Source organism: Melopsittacus undulatus, chromosome 2 (genome assembly GCF_012275295.1).
Source record: "Melopsittacus undulatus isolate bMelUnd1 chromosome 2, bMelUnd1.mat.Z, whole genome shotgun sequence".
NCBI classification, from domain to species: domain Eukaryota; kingdom Metazoa; phylum Chordata; class Aves; order Psittaciformes; family Psittaculidae; genus Melopsittacus; species Melopsittacus undulatus.
This window is the reverse complement of record NC_047528.1, coordinates 65,425,376-65,444,391: the sequence shown is the minus strand read 5'-3', so window position 1 is coordinate 65,444,391 and position 19,016 is coordinate 65,425,376. Positions and strand designations below refer to the sequence as shown.

The 19,016-nt window shown below is 42.5% G+C and overlaps 3 protein-coding genes across 4 annotated transcripts; 2 read left to right on the top strand and 1 right to left on the bottom strand.

Moving 5' to 3' along the window:
• Positions 1 to 327: 327 nt before the first annotated feature.
• On the top strand, positions 328 to 12,232 carry MRPL30 (mitochondrial ribosomal protein L30). 2 transcript variants are annotated; one of them, XM_031051007.2, is made up of 5 exons: positions 328 to 377; positions 10,008 to 10,088; positions 10,619 to 10,765; positions 11,646 to 11,719; positions 11,806 to 12,232. In XM_031051007.2, the coding sequence occupies exons 2-5, from the start codon at positions 10,008 to 10,010 to the stop codon at positions 11,936 to 11,938; spliced, it is 435 nt and encodes a 144-aa protein (XP_030906867.2). In that variant the 5' UTR covers positions 328 to 377; the 3' UTR covers positions 11,939 to 12,232. The 2 variants fall into 2 exon arrangements, with proteins under 2 accessions (XP_030906867.2, XP_012985066.3); XM_013129612.3 differs by lacking the exon at positions 328 to 377 and adding an exon at positions 9,130 to 9,774.
• Positions 330 to 2,240, top strand: LIPT1 (lipoyltransferase 1). Its single transcript, XM_005151378.4, has 2 exons — positions 330 to 377; positions 786 to 2,240. The coding sequence occupies exon 2, from the start codon at positions 1,043 to 1,045 to the stop codon at positions 2,162 to 2,164; it is 1,122 nt and encodes a 373-aa protein (XP_005151435.2). The 5' UTR covers positions 330 to 377; positions 786 to 1,042; the 3' UTR covers positions 2,165 to 2,240.
• MITD1 (microtubule interacting and trafficking domain containing 1) lies at positions 5,693 to 9,507 on the bottom strand. The gene is made up of 6 exons (XM_031051008.2): positions 9,098 to 9,507; positions 8,835 to 8,971; positions 8,666 to 8,752; positions 7,864 to 7,979; positions 7,472 to 7,532; positions 5,693 to 7,386 (listed from the first exon to the last, which is right to left on the bottom strand). Exons 1-6 carry the CDS (start codon positions 9,144 to 9,146, stop codon positions 7,291 to 7,293), a joined length of 546 nt encoding a protein of 181 aa, XP_030906868.1. The 5' UTR covers positions 9,147 to 9,507; the 3' UTR covers positions 5,693 to 7,290.
• Positions 12,233 to 19,016: the final 6,784 nt, after the last annotated feature.

The window sequence follows — 19,016 nt, the reverse complement described above, 5'->3', positions numbered from 1 at the left end:
TGATACTTCGCAGCTACCGTGTTGGCGGAGGCACTAACAACACCTATTTTCTGTAATACCATTACCATTTTACAACCGCTTACCACAGGAGGTTCGGTTTGGTTTTCTATCAGGCTGAAAAGCTTTAACTCACTTGGCTGCACATTGCACAGCAGCTTGACCATCCTCACTTCCCAGCCTCCTCTAGCCATACCACGTCCTGGCCGCTCCCCTCAGCCCTCGCCCCAGCAGCTACAGCCTGCTAACACCACCAGCGCGATGATGGATTTCCCTTCCCGGTTTGCCGCCGGGCGGCAGCAGTACCGCCCCAGCACCTCTAACCTCGGGAACCGGAAGGGACCGCCGCCGGTGCGAAGGCTGCCCTGCTGTTCCTAACTGTGAGTAGCGACTCGCGGCCGTTTAACGGAGGGGGAGGAAGGTGGCGGGTCAGGGGTGCGTCGCCTTGGTGCAGCCCCATGGCGGGATGGGGTCTGCTGCCGCACGGTGAGGGGTGGCCGCTGAGGGAGTGCCCGCGCCAAGAACGAAATGGCGCCCGGTTCCCGTACCTCCGCAGGCCTTGCCTCGCCTCTCGGTTGGGCGCTGCAGGCAGCGTGGCAGCAAGCTGTGCGCCCGGCGGACTCCTCACTGACCCAACGAGTTCGTGAACTTGGTGCGCCAGTTTTGTTTGGTTTTGTTTTTTAATCATAACAAAAGTGGACTGCTAAAATTAAATTTAGCAAAATACACAAAGTAAAATTGTATTAGTGAGGGGAACATACACAGCTTAATTCCATTTCTTCTTTTAGTCATTAAGGACAGCAAGGAGAAGCCACTGACAACCTCACTTCTATGTTAAGCACATGTGAGGGTTTGAACCGCATCACTAGCTTCAGGAGGTCAGTCATGCCTTGTAACTCACATCACTTCAGGAGCATTGCTGCTTTGGGAAGAGCATGACTGCTACTAGCATTTCATTTCAGTCACAACAGCAGATTGTGCTTTTGGCACGTTCAGCATTACCAGATTGAGCACTGCTCCCATCTACTGGCCAGTTATTAAAAACATGGTGCCCCAGTCATCATTAAAGAACTGCCTTCAGCTATTGTGCATCCTCCAGGCTCCAAAGGCTGGCTTCAGAAGTACGGCAAGTGGAGGCCTCATTATGCAGTCTACTTCTAATGATGTGTACCAGAATCTGGCTGTGGAAGACTGGATCCATGACCACATGAATTTAGAGAATCAACAGGTCCTTTTCCTTTGGAGAAATTCCCCTGCTGTGGTAATAGGGAGACATCAGAATCCCTGGCAGGAATGCAACCTCAGGCTACTGAGGCAAAAAAACATAAAACTAGCCAGGAGAAGAAGTGGAGGAGGGACAGTGTACCATGACCTAGGCAATATTAATTTGACTTTCTTTACAACGAGGAAGAAACACGAACGAATGGAAAACCTGAAACTGGTTGTAAAGGCCCTAAAAGCCTTGCGCCCACAGTTAGATATACATGTCACTGACAGATACGATATCTTGCTAGACAGGCAATACAAAATCTCAGGTACTGCTGCAAAACTGGGAAGGACAGCTGCTTATCACCACTGTACCTTACTCTGTAACACAGATAAGTTGGTTTTATCTTCTGTGCTAAAAAGTCCTTATAAAGGGTTAAAAAGCAATGCTACTCCTAGTGTGCCTGCTGCAGTGAAAAATCTCTTTGAAGAGGATTCTAGTTTAACTTCTGAGCTGCTCCTGGATGCCATTGCTGAAGAATATGCAATGCAGCACAAAATTGATCGTCATATCAATTTAATAAATCCAGCTGATGAGACTGTTCTTCCTGGAATTAATAATAAAGCTAAAGAACTACAAACCTGGGAATGGGTGTATGGAAAGACACCAAAGTTCAGTGTTAGCACTCATTTTAACATAGCCTATAAAGATTCTGTTCTTGATGTTAAAGTAGATATGGATGTAAAGCATGGAAGGATTGAAGTCTGTAACATTGATCTGCCAGAGCAGTGGCTGCCACCAGCACTGTGCAGTGAACTGGTGAAGAACCTCACTGGCAGTAAGTTCTGCCCAAATGAAACCACTGTGCTAGTGACAACATTACTAAGAGCATGTCCACAAGACGGTGACTTGCAGAGCAGATGGAATCTGCTCTGTGAGAATATAAAAATGTTAATGTGACTTGCACTTTGAAAATGCAAGTTAAACTGCTGCTGCTTTTTAGTTATTAAAAAGAATTAAATGTTCATTTCTACAAGCTGAGTTTTTCTCTTTATTAGTCATTCAAACTGTTTAACCTTGTGCTTTTGCCCAATATTACCTACTAGCAATTAGATTTACACTGCCTGCACCCAAGGTTCCCAAACTGTGGGATGTAAGCCACTGCAATAGGCTGCAGCCCTGTATTGTTCCATGCTGACAGACATGATTGCTGCTTAAATCAGGGAGAACAGTGGAGGCATCCCAAACTGGCTCTGGAGCAAAGAAGGTACAAATGGCAGATGCAGATGGGATGGGGTAGATGGAAAACTGCTGTGGTGTTGCTACACTGGATCCCCCAGCCTCCATCCCACTTGCAGATGGTAGCCCAAAGGCTGTGTCCCAGGGCCTGAGCTATGTAGGGGAGAGCTGTGTGTGTGTCCCTGGTTTCTGGTTGAAAGTCCTTTCCTGCAGTGTGGTGACCCTTTGCCTGGTAGTAAGCTAAGCTTGCTACTAATCAGTTCAGCAGTTCCACGCTGGATTAGGGCTTTGGTCTGTGCAAACAGAAGGGCTTAGGAAATTCAGTGTAGAGGTTTATGTGATGAGGGTAGGAGAAGCTAACTGGGGCAGAGGCCATACGTGCCTCCTTTGTATCCACCCTGCTTGGCACAAAGTTAGGAGTCACTGCTGCCATAAGTACTGCTATCTGAGATAAAAACGGGAATATTTCTAAATTAGGAAGTACACATATGAGAAACAAGTTCCTTATGTTAACATCTAGGAGAAAATTAGCTAATGAAAGGCAATAATGAACTGAAAATCACAGTTTTCACATTAAATAAAAATAATAGTTTTAATACAAACTAACATTATGAAAGAAAGGCTCAAGATGTATTTCTCTGCTGACAAATAAGCAGAATGCAACTCTGACCAGGTTAGAACAAAAGTGGTTTATTGCTACAGCTGAAGGAGAGGATTCTACTGATGTGAACTCTGCCCAAATGAGGCAGTCACAGAGTTTATATACCTTTGTGTTGCACAACTCTTTCTTCACCAAACTGCCCTTGAATAGCAGTGAAATTTGCTGTGGGAGGTTCATAAAGCAAAGACGCCATAAATTCAGCTGTTGAGGTGAGCACAGTAAGGCAGAATCACAATATACAGCACAACCCAATTTACATCAGTCTGTTTTCCAGGAGGTTAACTGGAGTCATAGGACTTAAAAGGAAAGCACTGTATCCAGAAAGGAGGGAGAGTTACGGAGGAAGTCTTGTTTACTGGATGCCATATGAGTTGTCTTGAAATACCAACAGGTTTTACTACTTCTGAAGATAAGGGAACTGCAGGAAAATCAGGGACACATTAAGTAGATTGAGAAATTCCAGTAACAATTAGGCAAGAAACAATCTTGCTGTTCTGACCTAAAATAAGGAACAGTAATATTAATGTCCTTAGGGTTGGCCTAATTGCATTTCTGAGGCTGTGGCAAGAAGGAAAGGTTGGGTGGAAAGCTAGAGTGACAGAATCCTGCTGAACTTCAAAGACAAACAGTTAGGTCTGTAGGACATTCTGGCTTCCTTGTCCATACAGACAACCCTTGGCTGATGCTGTGGTAGAAAATTCACAAGGACCCTTACCTTTCTAAGTGGTACCAAGGGGGTTTCAGCAGGGATCAGTCAGTGGTCTTCCCAGGGGAAGCAGGACATCTGAATCCAAGTCACAGCACCAAATTCTGTCATGGTGTAAGTGAAATACAAATATGATCAGGTCAGAAGAGCAGCAATGTAGTGCCATAGGAGAGAACACAGAGCAGCAGAGGCAGATAGGAACTCTGCCCAGTTGAAGAGTTTATATACTTCCGAGTTATAGTTTCTTCTTCACCCAACTGCTGGATAAGCAGGGTAACAGCAGCGACTGCAGTTCTTCAAATAAGGAAGATTTAGGCAGATTAAGAAGCCCTAGGCTGTATATCCTTTTATGAATACTCCCCTCCTTTGTTAAAGAAATGGTGCTGACTAGATAAGACTGCTAGCTGCAAATATTTCTTCGTAAGTCAAATACTTCTTAACAAGTGAGGCCTGCAGAGGCATCTGAGGTGATGCTTCCAGACTATCACCTTTGGAAGATTGCTGTACCCAGTAGGAGGAAATTCCATGTCAGAAGTGACTTACCTTTGGTTAAGGGGAGCAGTCACTGGGAGTGAATTCAGCTCTCAGCTAGGACTGGCAGCCACACTGTGTGGCACACATGCTCTGCTGACTCCAGCAGGGAAGGTGGTTTAAGCTCATCTGTACAGATGGTGGCATGAGGGACAGCCCTGATGCACAATCCAGGTGATGACCTGATTACATGAGTGGCAGCATAGAACATGGTCTGGAGAGTCAGTAAAATTATTGAGGAACTGTACTATTAGATATCCTAGATAATTATTTTTTTTCTCCACTCATTGATGCCAGTTACCTCCTCATACATGGTGTTCCTATTAACAGTGAAAGGAACTATACAGTGATAAAGGACTTAGAGGTAAAAATTGCTGTGCAGCACCAACTGGTATATCACTGAAGGCTTACTTTATGTATGGACAGATATTGCATATCCATTCAATCTGCAAGGAAATCTGTAGTCTTAGCTAGTGGATTACAGTCTGATCAAAAAAAATGAAAAAGTTCTAGCAATGAAAGGGCAAGAGAGGGAAGAAAATGTTTGCCTTTTGTTGTATTTGGAGAGGACTACATCAAAGGGGATTCCCATTAGAACAGAGAGACATACTGCATTACACAATAACAGAATCATAGAATCACAGAATGGTTTAGTTTGGAAGGAACACTAAAACCCATCCAGTTCCAACCCCCTTGCCATAGGCGAGCCACTTTCCACCAGACCAGGTTGCTCAAAGCTCCACCCAGCCTGGCCCTAACACTGCCGAGGATGGGGCAGCCAGAGCTTCTCTGGGCAACCTGTGCCAGTGTCTCACTGCCCTCAGAGTGAAGAGCATCTTCCTTACTTCTGACCTTAATCTACTCTCTGTCAGTTCAAATTCATTCCCCCTTGCCCTGTCACTACATGCCCTTGTAAAAAGTCACTCTCCAGCTTTCTTGTTGGCCCCCTTTACGCACTGGAAGGCTGCTTTAAGGTCCTGCCGGCACCTTCTCTTTTCCAGGCTGAAAAAGCCAAACCCCCTTAGCCTGTCTACACAGGAGAGGTGTTCCAGTGCAGATGCCAGAAGTATAAATATTTTAGTTTTATTTCCAAGTAAGTACTAAACTTTAAAGTTGATCTACAATATTTAAGGTGGCTTTTTACTTTGCCACTGTACATTTGAAATTGCTGGGCTACATTAAAAGTTACAAAGCTTCACATTTGGGAAGCTTAGTGTATTCACAGCAAATATTCTCCAAAACATGTCTGGTCTTTAAGGCCTTACCTACCTTCCTTTAATTATGTATGTAATTATATGTAAATATATGTAAATAAATAGTTCAGAGAAGAATTCAAACAGATAACTGTAACTACAAATAGTAAAAAATAACCTTTATTCCCATTAAATATTGGCATATATTATACACAACTGAATAAAATTGACGACAGTGACTAGAAACCTAGTATCACAGCAGCAAGCTAGAGAGTTCCTATGGAATGTTTGAGGGGTAGGTAGACTGGTAGCATACAGCTTCTGTGGCATGTATGTTACTCTTTTTTTATATGTTACTTTGAAAAGCAGACATTATTAAGCAAAAGGATAAGACAGTCCACTGCCAAACTGTGACCCACAGAACAAGGCAAAGACCAGCTCTGATTCTTCTTGATAGCTGTGGAATAGACTTGTGTCAGAGGCAAGTGTAAAAGAATAGCAACTTTAGATGACAGAAGGTGAAATAATAAAGCAAATTTAAAAAATAAAAAGATAACAGAATACAGTAGTCATTAGGAAAAATAAACAGAGGAGAGAGAAGTTCTAGCAATGAACATGCTAGAATACAGAGGCATACTGTATTACAAGATGCAGAAAGTATAAGGCACCTGTCAGTCCTGAAGTGCAAAAGATTTTGGTGGGAACTGCACTGCCTGTTCTACATGTCAGAATGTGTGTCTTTGCCAGATACTTGCTGAAAATGATCAAGAACTCTTGTATAAAAAAAGCAGCAGCAGCTCAGTATACCTTGTGGTTTTCAAAGGATGAAAGAAAAACAAGAAAATACTTCTTTTTTTTTCCTATTAGCACAATCCTTAATATCATTATTAGCTAATATTAGCAAGAAAACTTCAGGGTATCCAACTTCTGCAAGAATTAAAAAATCAATTATTACTTTTTTAAAGGACTATCTTAGTAGCAGGGAAGTAGCTTACTGCAGCTGAGACTGACATGACCAGCTGGAAGGACATTAAACTTGGAAGTCAGGGAAAAAGACTGGGAGAGGATCATACACCCTTTCCACACCTAGTGCATAAAAGATGGAAATAAGGTATATGACCATGCATCACAGAATAAAAGAACACACAGGAGTGACAAGGAAAAGAATATAGCTGCTTGCATACTTTCCAGCCGAAAATCATGCAGAGGCACAAAAGGCGGCCCCAAAATGTCCATATACTGAATACTACAGTGTTTGTATGCAAGGAGCTTGGAAAACGGAATGTCAGATTTGGGGTTGCTGGTAAGCCTCTAATCAGATATTACAGGATTGACCAAAACACAGCAGAACTATAGTCATGACTAGAATACAGAAATTAAAGGAAATAAATAAGGCTGCTTATAAGAGGACATGTGGCAGCCCAGCTTCAAATGTTTGTGAGGTGTTCAGTTAAAGATATTAAAACCAAAATTTGCTCAAGACAGTAAAGATGCCTTTGACAGGCACTATTGAGGGTCTGTTACCAAGATCAAATTTAGACATGGCTTATATTAATTAAGATTATCGGAGAAGCACAGTGAAGGAATTGTACAGCTGTGTTTTCTCAGGCTGAAAAATCTCAAATATTCTTAAAACTATAGATTATAAAAGCTGTGCTTGACTAAGTACTCTGAGGGTGGAGAGGTGGAATCAAACAGCATCTTCCAACCTTACATTTTTATGCTTCTAAAAACACTTAAAAGAAGTTGTATCTGATCACATTTTCTTTGTATGTTTAGTGTGAAAGGCATCCACTGTTGTTTCATGACAAGGTCGCAAGTCAAAATCACAGTATCCAATGCTGAAACGACCCTGTGGAAATTAACAGAATGGACACGGTGAACATAGAATGAGCTCTTCTACAATATGTTAATTAAAGAGATCAAATCATTCTTACCTGTGGCCTCTTAAAATAATCAAGACCCCTTCCAATCTTAATCATCCATCCATTGTTGAATCTGTTTTAAAAATTCACAAATTTGAATACCATGAGTATTTTGAATAAAAAAAAGTTATATCCACATGATGCACACTCTCCTTGTTTCAATAACAATTATTTCATAGTATCATCAATACCTGTATAAACCATAGAAAGGACTTTTCTATATAAAGAGAAATCTACTATTATGTTCACAGTTAGAACATGTGAAACTATGGAGGGCTGATTTTGTTCAGCAAGGGCTACTGCCTTCCATTCTTTTAACCACAGCTGTAATTAGAAATTTTCTCAAGATTTAGGATTAAGCAGTCCAAATAACTCGTATTCACTGATATTTTTATATCACCCACCTAATTTCTCGATCATGGATTGAAGATGAAAATGCAATATTCAGCGTTACTCCATAATTCTTCAATGATTGTCGTATTTCATCCAAGCCAGTTATCTGCTGACTCTTCCCACTACCCTGTTAAAAGTAAAAATGACATGTTATTGGGGTTTTTTAACTATAAATTCTACTTCTGGTCACCTTTTCCTAAACTCACCAAAAGTTTTTTAGTAATAACTTAAACAAAAAAAGTAACTTGGATGAAGGCAGATTTGCAATTTCAAAGGCAGGATAAAAAGCAGAAACAGATTATAGGTACATTTACTAAGACATATGGAGGAGGAGCTCATTCTCAGACCTTTGAAACTAGACATGAATTACTATTTGAGCCAGAATAAATACAGTGATAGTTTGCAAAGTTTTAGCTCATCAAAGCCTCTAAACTAACAACTATATACAATCATCTGTTGGAAGAGAAAACAACCCATATCTCAATAGATGCTTTAGTTTTGATGACCTTTTCCACAAGAAAGCTTTCAAGAAAATACCTTTTCCATTTAAGATTCTGCTTACCAAGAACTTGTTATCAGAAAACTTTAAATTTATAAAACTACTTATGTTCAATTATCACATTTTTATTTTTCTCTTAATCTGTGTTTTCTGCTGAAGGCATTGGAGCCTCAGTCTAACAAGTACTTGTAAGTGATAAAAAAATCTGTATTTAAAAATAAGTATTTAATATACAGATATATTTGTATGTGTGTATATTCACATGTGGTATCACCTGGGTATTGGGAAATAGAAACCAGAACTTACACACTTACTTCATCATAGGAAGTGAGGAGGTGGATCGTTGTCACTTTGCATGGCCCCTTAACTAGCATCTCGCAGAACCGCAGGAAGTTATACAACTGCAAAAGTTGTATTTAATTTACTAACTTGGGATTGTTTCAGTAGTTACATCCCTATCCGTTACACCAAGTATGTACTTGCCTGATGAACACTTCGAATGTACGGGTCCTCCACCCAAACTTCGGAAACAATCTCAGAAAGGTACTCTTGGAAAACCTTTTCATAGCTGAAACCTGTTGCATTTTCCTCTATCCTGATCTGCTTATGGTATTTGCCATCTGAAAGGAGAACTCTCTTTTTTCAGTAAAGATCAGGACATAGTTTCTGTGTTACCTACCTCACCCATAAAACGTTTACATAGCAACACGTATTCAGATGTTTACAGGTACATGGCAGCTCCATACCTTGTTTCTCTTTTTCAATGTGTTTCTTAATCTCCTCAGCTCTGGTCATGTACTCGGATATTTTCTGCCGGTATCGGTGTTTTTTGGCCTCATCTTTCGTGGCTGTCAATCAAAAGCACAAAAGCTCTCTCCCTCTCCATGAGGCGGCGAGGGTTCAGGGCCGGCCCTCAGCACCAGACAGGCCTCATTTCTCCGCCCAACCACCCCTCTCACAGAACCGGGGGTGTTTAACAGCCACCCGCCTCAACGGCTGTGGTAAACGGGCGCCATGCCTCCCCGGCCGGTACCTTTCACCACCTGCAGCAGCAGGTCGATGCCCTCCTGGTAACACACCAGCGACTCCTGGAACCGAGACGCTACGTCCAGCTCTACCGCCCGCTTCACCGTCTTCGCCCCGGCCAGCTCCAGCACGGCAGTGCTATCGCCTCCCGTCCGCGACATGGAGGCCGCGGGGCGGACCGGGACGGGGCGGCCACAAGTTCCGCGGCACCACCTCACCCGCCGCCGGGGAAACAGAAACCAAAGCGGCAGCAGAGGGAAGGGGGAAGTGCTCGTTGTTGTCGTTCCGCCAGTGCGGAACTAAAGTGCCGTGGAGCTGGTGCCCGGCCGGAAGGCAGCGCACCGAGATGGCCGCCGCGGCGGGCAGGGGGGGCCTGGGGCCCGCAGCCGCTTGGAAGGTAGTAGCCTGGGCTAGGGTTTGTTTGGTTCGTGCCTTCTCTTGACGAGAGAGCGGCAGCTGGGAAGTCTGAGGAGCCGGTGTGGGCACTGTGTGCGCTTCGGGCACCGAAAAGTGTAGTAAAGACGGGTCGTGTGCTCAGCCGGGCCGAGTTCGAGTGACCGTGTAACCTTTTAGCAAACACGAAGAGCTATAAGGAAAGAGCAGACAAGTTTTGTCCTGTTCTCTTTACAGATGCTGGGGAAGAGGATGGAGGCGGTGGCACCAGGGGCGTGGGTTCGTTGTCTCTTTACCAGGTCGAGAATTCCAGACTCGGTATGTGCTTAAGTATTCGAGAAACTGAAAAATAGGTATTAGTCTGCTTAATTTGTGTTTTCTGTGGTATAACACATTTTTAGAGACTGTGGGATAAGAGGGTTTGTATTGGGATGATTGAAGAACTGGCTGAAGGCCAGGGTGGCAGTGAATGGGGCTCGTGAACCAGTCCCTAGCCACGTTCCTTAGGGTTCAGTTCTAGGCCCAGTTCTGTGCAATGTTTTTGTCAAGGATGTGAATGCAGGAGTTGCATGTACCTGCTAATAGCAAGTTTGTCACTGATACCAAAGTGGGAGGTGCAGTTAACTCTTGAGGGATAAGAGGCCTTACAGAGGGATCTAGATAGGCTGGAGCACTGGACAGTCATCAGTGGCATGAAATTTAATGAGTTGAAATGGAGGATTCTGCACCTAGGAGAGTGACACTGGGCACATGAGGCTATAAAAGCTAAGTTTGAGGTCACTTGTTGGTGCTTTGACCTTTCGAGAAGAAAGGTAGTTAAATCTGGTTTTGTGAACTTCTGATTCTAGGTATTTCAGCCACGACCTGGAGATCATGAGAAGTATGGAGGTGACCCTGAGCAGCCCCACAAGATCCACGTTATTACTAGAATTAAAAGTGTAATTGGTCGCCCTTATTGGGAAAAGAAGATAATACATGATCTTGGACTGGATAAAGTATGACTGTTGTTCTTTATACTTACTGTGTGTATCAGAAATGTAGAAATAGGCTAGAATTAGGTGGTGTTTTTCTTAAATTTTGCGGTCATAAAATGTGGATTGCTTTACAGTGGCTATAAAGGTAATTGAGAAATCGATGATGTGTTAAAGAGCCAAGAGGAATGTTAATGGAAAATAGCCTTTTAGTAGGAATTCAGAGAATCACTGTTTGGTATTGCTCTGCATGCCTAAGGTAAACTTCACCTTTAGACTTCTGCTAAAATGATAAAAGTAGATTTGCAAATACTTGGAATTCAGTTTTCTCTAGGTCATATTGTTCAAATATTACAGGTACATGAATAAGACTTGTATGTTAATGAAAAGCCTTCCAAATCCAAGACTCTTAGAGAGATTATGTCAAAGATGTGTTTATCCAGATTTTTTAGAGCAACTGCACATTGTGCAAAGATTTGCCTAGTCAGTGTTACATTACAGAAAAGAAAATGTGTGCTTGTTCAGTTTAAGATCTAACTGAAGCAGTGGTACCCCTGAACTCCTGTATTTACATTCCTTTTACTGTAAATAGGTTACTTTTAATGTAAATACATTACTTTTAATGTAAATACATTACTGTATTTACAGTACTTTTAACAGTTGGAAGAAATTTCAATATATTGAGAATGTGATGGGAATGAAGCTGAATTTATCATTTTACTGTAATAGAGTTTGATCAAGTTTTTATTTCATATTTTATTTATGTTCTTGATGCATGACATTTTTTACTTATTATATTTTCAGATGTGGTCTATAATTTTACTGTCAATATGAACAAGTTGAGTGATCAGAGATTTGGGGTTTGGCAATGCATTTGTAAAACCCGTTCTTATCCTTTATACAGGCGCATCAGCCGATACTGCACAAAAATATCCCTTCTGTGAATTCCAAACTGAAAGTTGTTAAACATCTGATAAGGTTTGTTAACTATTTGCTTAATTTAGAGTATTTAATATAACTATTTTAGTCATATAACTTCACTAAGCAAACTCTTTTGCTTGTAGAATACAGCCCCTGAAACTACCTTACGGTTTGCCAACAGAAGAGGAAATGACAGACACCTTTCTTACAAGCAAGGGAGAGCTCATCATTAAACGGCATCTGAAACCTGTAGAGCAGAAAGCAATTAAGTCATAAGCTGTGCTGGTTGGATTTATGTAAAATAAAGTAGATTATTTAAATCCTGTGTTAACATTTTGTGTATGAAACGTAAACTTAATTCTTCCCCTCTGGTATGAATGCTGAAGGTGATACTGATGCTTAAAGAAGTGTATACAAATGTAAAATTCAATTTTTTTATTATTTGCCCGAAATATTAAATGAATGATAGGCCTGTGTCATTGTGTTTAAATTTTGTGGCTAAATGTGTGCAACTTAATGCAAGTTGATGGCTTGCTATTAAAGAACTTTGTAAATAAAGTCAGAGAATTAAGTAGAATATATCTAACTAATGAGCATGAGGATATTTTGAGCTATCAGTACCAGGTTTACAATGACAGGACATGACTTTGGTGCACAAAGGAAGAAACTAGAATTGAAAAGCTCACTGCTTAGCAGTTACACGAGAACTGACTGGCTATCCACCAAGAGTGTCATTTGATTGACCCAGGCTTTTTGTAGAATTATAGAATGGATTGGGGTGGAAAGGACCTTAAGGATCATCTGGTTCCAATCCCCTGCCACAGTCAGGGACACCTTCCACTAGACCAGGCTGCTCAAAGCCTCATCCAGTCTGGCCCATCCAGCCTTTTGGGTTGCTTGTTCCTTAGCAAATAGTCTGTCATCTGGCTCTCTCTCTGGCTTAAAAATACCTGAACTCCCCATTTAGGATTAACAGGAGTGATTCATATCATGGAAACTTGTATAATCTGTTTTTCAGGGAACATGCTATCTCACTTTATGTATATTTTTTGATCCTGTTTAATAATAATAGCCTAAGAGTTGAAGTCTATGTATAAGTTGATGCTTTTCCTGTTCTAAAATTGCAGACATTAGAAACCTGGAGATGCTGAAGCACACATCTTCAGTGCAAATTAGTAATGATGGGCTGCAAGCTTATAATACCTGTTACTGAAGGATCTTGAGTATTACTCTTCATTTTTTTTTTTGTTTACAGTTTTGAGAATCGTGGCCAAAGTTAGGAAGCTGCTGCTGTATCAAATGATAAAGCAGTGTTTGTTGCCACGAGCATAAATGCCATAGTTTAACACAGTGTGAGCCTCTCCCACCCTACACACGCTGTAAATAAGTTAATGTTTGTACGTTATGAGAAGATTAGAAGGATAGTCACTGAAAATGAACATTTATCCTTTCTGCATGCTTCCAGAGAAGAGTAAACATCAGTAGGAGTTGAAAGGAACAGACATCAGTAGAGGGACATAAAAGCTGGAGACACTGTGCAGAAGAGAAAGGAGGATAGGATATAGTAGTAGCACTGAGAAGACTGGTGGTTCAGTGATTCCTACAGGCAGGCTGAAGGCAGAAATGCACAACTGAGCTGAAAAACCTCAATTTCTCAGCAAGCTACAGACTGTAGTTGGAAGGACATAGAAGATACCGGTGTCAGTCTGATGTATACAGAATAGCAAGAAACAAATGAAACAGATAAATTGATGTTGCCTTCCTGAACCTGCATAGCATCTTGTGCTGCAGTGTGTTGTAACTGCAATCTCTGTGTGATGTTGATCCTTGAGTGATGGTGTTCCTACAGGGCAGTACTTGTCACAAGCTGAAACTGTGAGTACAGTGTATCCAAGCTATAGGGCATGCTTAAAAGAGATGGCACAAGCACTAGGGCCCAGAAAATGACATAAATGGGTCTTGTTGCTGAGGGATAGGAAATATAAGACTTGCCACCAGGATTGGTGGCCCAGGGCACTAAAGCCGGGATAGCTCAGCCTTACCAAGGACGTTCAGGATTTGCCTGCAGCACTGCAGTCTGATGAATCTCCCAGCAGAGGGAGCACTGCCAGTTCTGTCATACACAGTATGTGTGTGAATATTAATCTATTCTATTCATTACACTATACAGGTGCTACAAAAGTACTGCAGTGTAAACCAAAGAGAATGTGTTAATGAACGAGCTTCGTTGGTACTGTGCACATCTTAGAAAGTGTGTGATAAACCATCTAAGTTAGAGCACAGCTAGTAACTGTTTCCCAAGTACAGAGAAGAGAATGCTTTAGATAGTACCTGTTATTTCTGGTTAAGATTTAACTACAAGAGGTATTTACAACTATCTTTGACAAGTTTGCAGTTTTAATGAAAAATAAAATTGTATTTTCTTGGAATGTTTATGTGTTAGTGTGGGAGTTTCTTAAATAGTATTTCCTCCGAGGTCACAACTGCCATAGTCAAGCTGCTATCTCAAACCTTCTCTGAATAAGCATACATTCTCTAAAGACTTGAGCTCAGTTCTACAGCCTGAACCAGCAGGGTGCACAAACACAGTGTGTGTCCACATCCTTTCATTAATGGAGCATTGTAAATGTTTCATGTAAATTTTCACGAAGCACAGGTAAGAGATGCAACCTTTTTGTGCAGGGAGCAAACAGGCTGACTTAGGTTGATAGCAAAATTCAGGTTGGAAGGTACCTCGCGAGGCTCTAGTCCAACCTCCTGCTCAATGCAGGGCTAGCACTGAGGTCATAGCATCATATAGAATTGTTAGGGTTAGAAAGGTTGCTCAGGACTTTGTCCACCAAGGTCTTGAAAACCTCTGAGGACAGGGACAGCTCAACCTCTCTGGACAGCCTGCTCTGCTGCCTCACTGTCCTCATGAGGAAAGGTTATATGCAGAATACAGTCTTGTATGCAATCTGAATGTCTATTATTTCAGCTTATGCCTGTTGTCACTTCCCATCTTGCACTCCTGAGAGAAACCATCCTGGCTCTATTCTCCTCAGTTATCCCTCACAGGTAGGTGGTGCTGTTAAATCCACCTGTCCCTTCTCATTGAGTGATTGCTGCAGCTCCAGCCATCTTGGTGGGTGTCCACTGAATTCTCTCTACTTAATTGGTCTTTCCTGTGTTAAGGGGCCCAGAATTGGACACTGCTCTAGATGTGGTCTAACAAGTGCTTAGCAGAGGTGTGTAATCCCTTCTCTTGGTCAAGCTGTGCTGTTCATGCAGCCAGGGTACCCTCTGCTGCTTGGGCACACAGCTTGCTCATATTGAGCTTGCTTCTTGGGTAGGAACCATTTGCCATGTCTACCTGCTGTAGCATTTAAAGTATATTCAGACAAATCCTGGTGCAACATGTGGTAGCAATGTGGAAATGGGCTAGTTTGAGAATAACTTTATTATTTCTGTGCTGCTGCTCTGTTGCAGGTTCACTTGCTGTTTTAGATTTGGTAGTTAATACTGTAGTGTAAGTAAATCGATGCCAATAATAGCATCAGGATATTTTTAATGACAGGTAAAAATGCTAGCCATAAAAAATGCACCCTATTTGAAACAAAAAAAACCCAAGCCCCCCTCTTTCTTCTCTAGGGAGCTCCCCTGGGTCTCTGCTCTGTTTCTTCCTCTTCTTCTTCTCCTCTTTCTTCTCCTTCTCCATCTTATCCTTTTCCTTGTTCTTTCTTCTTTCTTCTGTACTTCTTATCCATGGGGTAGTAAAGCACAAGCCTTAGGGGACTGGAGCTGTTCCAGAATTGGATCCCAATGCATAGAGCAAATGGTTAGGGATTGTACGGGTAAGCACACAACTTGGCAAACAAGTGAGGAGCAAATGTAGGCATAAATAATGAAGCAAGATCCCCCAGTAGCCAGGCCCCTGTGGTGCATAAGGGATAATTAACCTGACTATATGTAGCTGCAGCCTACAGGCCCCTGTGCTTAGTTAAAAAGAGAAAAAAAGCTTTTTGAAACAAGGTTTTTTTATCTAAAGTATAAAATAGAAGCAATTAATCTCTTCATTCCCAAGAGAGCACTGGGAAGCAAGCAGCTGTTTCACAGTGCAAAAGCAACTTGCTTATGTCCTGACACTCACCAGGGTCTTTCCCCAGTGCAGGGAGCTGACAGCAGGGTCAGCTTTGTTCTGGCCAAAGAGCTGGCTAAAATGTTCAGGGATTGCCTTTCAGTGAGGCCGCTGCTGCTCTTCTGACTTGCTGCTGCTGCATTTTGTGTTTTGAGGAAGGTTGATCATACCTGCATTAAACCAAGTGCATTTCAGTGGTCACCCTTAAGCACTGTCCCAGTGTGTGACTCTTGAAAGATAACACCAGCCATCAGTCACAGCTGGATCAACATACTGGCTGCTGCCAAATTTTGTAATCTTGACTTGGTATTCTTCTATGTCTTCCAAATCTTTTTCTGCAATCTTCTCTGTCACTGCCTGCATAGCCAATGGAGAAAGGTACCTCCAAAAGTTGGGTTTTCTGTTCCAGAAGAAAACAGTATCTGAGAGTCAGAAGAAATCTACACTACTTCCTGGCTCCAACTTTCTCGTCCACAGCTACCATCAACAAGAAAAATCAAAGAGAAACATCCTTCAGTTACATCCATTACAGTTTATCTGACTTGCAGTTTGTTTGATTTGCCATTTATCTGCATTTTTCTATTGTCTAAGCGCACTGCTGCAGAAGGGAAACAAGCAAACAGCAACTGAGAGGAGCAATGCTAACCTGATCCCAGCAGCTAGTGGAAAACAGACTTTGGTATAGTGAATCATTTACAAGAATATTAGGCAAACATCACAGACCTGACATATTTGCTACAGGGTGACTTCCCCCATCTCACCGTGCTTCCTGGAGACAAATGGGCTTTTTTCTCTGCTGGCAGCATTTTGGAGCAGCTGGCTCAGTGTATTTCCCACATGCCACTGGTATTACGGGAATCAGGAATGCCTGACAACTTGCTGCGCATTCTCCCAAGCACAACAGAGTTTCTGCTATACAGCACAAACACAATTACGATTTTAAAAATTAAATACCTTTTAATTTAGTTTAAAACCCTGTTGTTAACAGTGTGGACCTAGGGTGAGCCTTTTCTGAAAACAACTGTCCCCTTTCAGCTGTTGGAAGCAACAACATGCTGACAATGGGAAAGTGGGGACCTGCACTTTTGGCTGTAATAAAGTTTTTGCAGATGAAGACCCAGCAACAATAATATGACACTGCTGAGAATTTGGATATGCAGAGGCTATGCCAGGTCCCTATTGTTATCCCTGCTTGTACAGCAATGACAAAGGTGTAGGCACAAATCCAAGTTATCAGGTAATGTGGATCAAAACTACTGTAGGTCGTCAGCAGTAAGGAAAGTTGCCACTGGATGACAAACCTCCATGTCAGTGCTAATCTATCCTGACATGCTTCTTCCCCGTGGTAATTCTGTGAGGGTGAAATGCTGTGTCACTCTTCCAGCAGCTCTTTCACATTCTAAGCTGGGGAATCCTGTGCCATTGTGTTGAAAGATTCGATTCTGTAAGTTTTTCCTGCGCTGTTAATACCTCCCATTGAGAACCATCCGCAAAAAGTCACGTCAGCCCATGCATGGATGTTCATGATTATGTGTGACTTTAAAGAACGTTGAAACAGAGGGAAGTACGTCTGGCAGGAAGGAAAATAGAACAGGGATGGCTCATACAGAGATGACATTAAAAACCAAACAAAAAGAAAATTCAAAATACCACGGAAGATGATTCACAAACCAGTAATCTCCAAGTGGCCTGTGCTACCATTCCCTTATTGCTGGGGAGAATCGGAAATGAGGTACTAGTTTTCTTCTTCTACATCACATTAATTGATGCAGGCAGGTAGATCTGCTGTGTTCTGGATCCTACCCAGAAATTCTTGTTTAATCACATACGCATGCATGGAATCTACATGCCCAGGGAATTGTTTTCTTCAACAAACCTGTATTCAGAGTACTGGGGGAGAATGGCATGTCCGCATGGCGGGACAACCTGTGTGACATCAAGCAGGCTGCAGCTTGCAGGCTCCAGCAAGAGCTCCAGAGCTGCTGCAGGCTTGGGTCTGCAGGGACAGAGAACTGTGACTTTTGTCAGTGCTCTTTGCAGCATCTCTTACTTGCCCCATCACTCGCTTGCCATGGAGGAGTCAGTGTGCAAGCCACACAGCATTGCGGTCTCTTCTGCTGTGTTGGGGTACAGGCAGTTTTGAGGGTTTGGGCAGCCTCAAAACTGCCCCAGATCATGGTTTATGTCCTGGACTTGTCTTGTACTCACTGTTCGTTGACGTATTCAACAACCTCCAATTCAGATCCAGCTCATCTTACTTTATGTTCATCTTTCAGAAAGGCTCCAGAAAGCCTGCCAGAGTGCAGTTCTGCCACTGATCATAGATGATCTTTAAGGTCCCTTCCAACCCAAACCATACTGTGGTTCTGTGATTCTAGGATCACTTTTTACACTGAAATAGGAAAAAACAGGCCATGTGCATCCAGCATGGGAGTATTTAGTTTCAAGGTAGGCAATTAAATAAACTGAGGCAAGCACTACATTCAACGGTCTCCAGCAAAAAGGAGCAGACCCAAACCAAAGAAGCCTGCCAAGCATCCTGGGTGCTGTTCAAAAATACCGTGTTAGAAGTCCACACTAGAAGATGCCACAACTCAAGAAGAAAAAATGTTGCCCCCTCATAGGATGAGCCTGGCATTTTGGGGTGCAGTCCTGAGTGTGCCTAAGGCAGCCACAGAGAAACATCGTCCTGGGAGCAGGTTGCTGGCCAGGAAATCGCAGCCCACTTTTTCAATGAGTAGCAAAGCAGAACAAGCTCAGTTATTCAGCACTGCACTACTGCGGTGGCATTGCCCCTTGTTTTCTGCATCTCTTGGAGAGACATGGATGTGTGGCTCAAACGGATCTAACTCCAATGTTCAGAGTCAGCCATCAGATCAATCTGCTCAGCCATGTAGTTACAGCTCTGGCCCATGGGGACATGTTCCTGGCAGTGGTTTCCTACTGCTTCAGTTACTGCTGAAACAGGTTTTTTAATTGCTCCCTCTGCCTGGTGTCTATGACAGTCAGTCATTGAAGCTACAAACTTCAGACAGATCCTTGCCTGAGCTGCGGAGGGACTGGCCCATACTGCCTGCAGCTTATGAGGTCCATAACAGAGAAAACTTCCCACCTCACATTTGCTGGTTATTGTAGGAAGCACATTTAAACACATTTCCCAGTACTGACAATGGTTGTAAAACCAAAGCACAGGACCCAGAGAAGATTTTTCTCCCCTGACTGGAATTTGCTGTCTTT

Coding starts and splice junctions, on each gene's coding strand:
- LIPT1 (XM_005151378.4), top strand. CDS start 1,043: ATGGTGCCCCAGTCATCATTAAAGAACTGCCTTCAGCTATTGTGCATC.
- MRPL30 (XM_013129612.3), top strand. CDS start 9,145: ATGTACTCGGATATTTTCTGCCGGTATCGGTGTTTTTTGGCCTCATCT. Junction 9,775..10,007: donor GGCCCGCAGCCGCTTGGAAG/GTAGTAGCCTGG, acceptor TTCTCTTTACAG/ATGCTGGGGAAGAGGATGGA. Junction 10,089..10,618: donor GGTCGAGAATTCCAGACTCG/GTATGTGCTTAA, acceptor TTCTGATTCTAG/GTATTTCAGCCACGACCTGG.
- MITD1 (XM_031051008.2), bottom strand. CDS start 9,146: ATGACCAGAGCTGAGGAGATTAAGAAACACATTGAAAAAGAGAAACAA. Junction 8,753..8,834: donor ACATTCGAAGTGTTCATCAG/GCAAGTACATAC, acceptor CAACTTTTGCAG/TTGTATAACTTCCTGCGGTT. Junction 7,980..8,665: donor TCCTCACTTCCTATGATGAA/GTAAGTGTGTAA, acceptor TACTTTTAACAG/GGTAGTGGGAAGAGTCAGCA.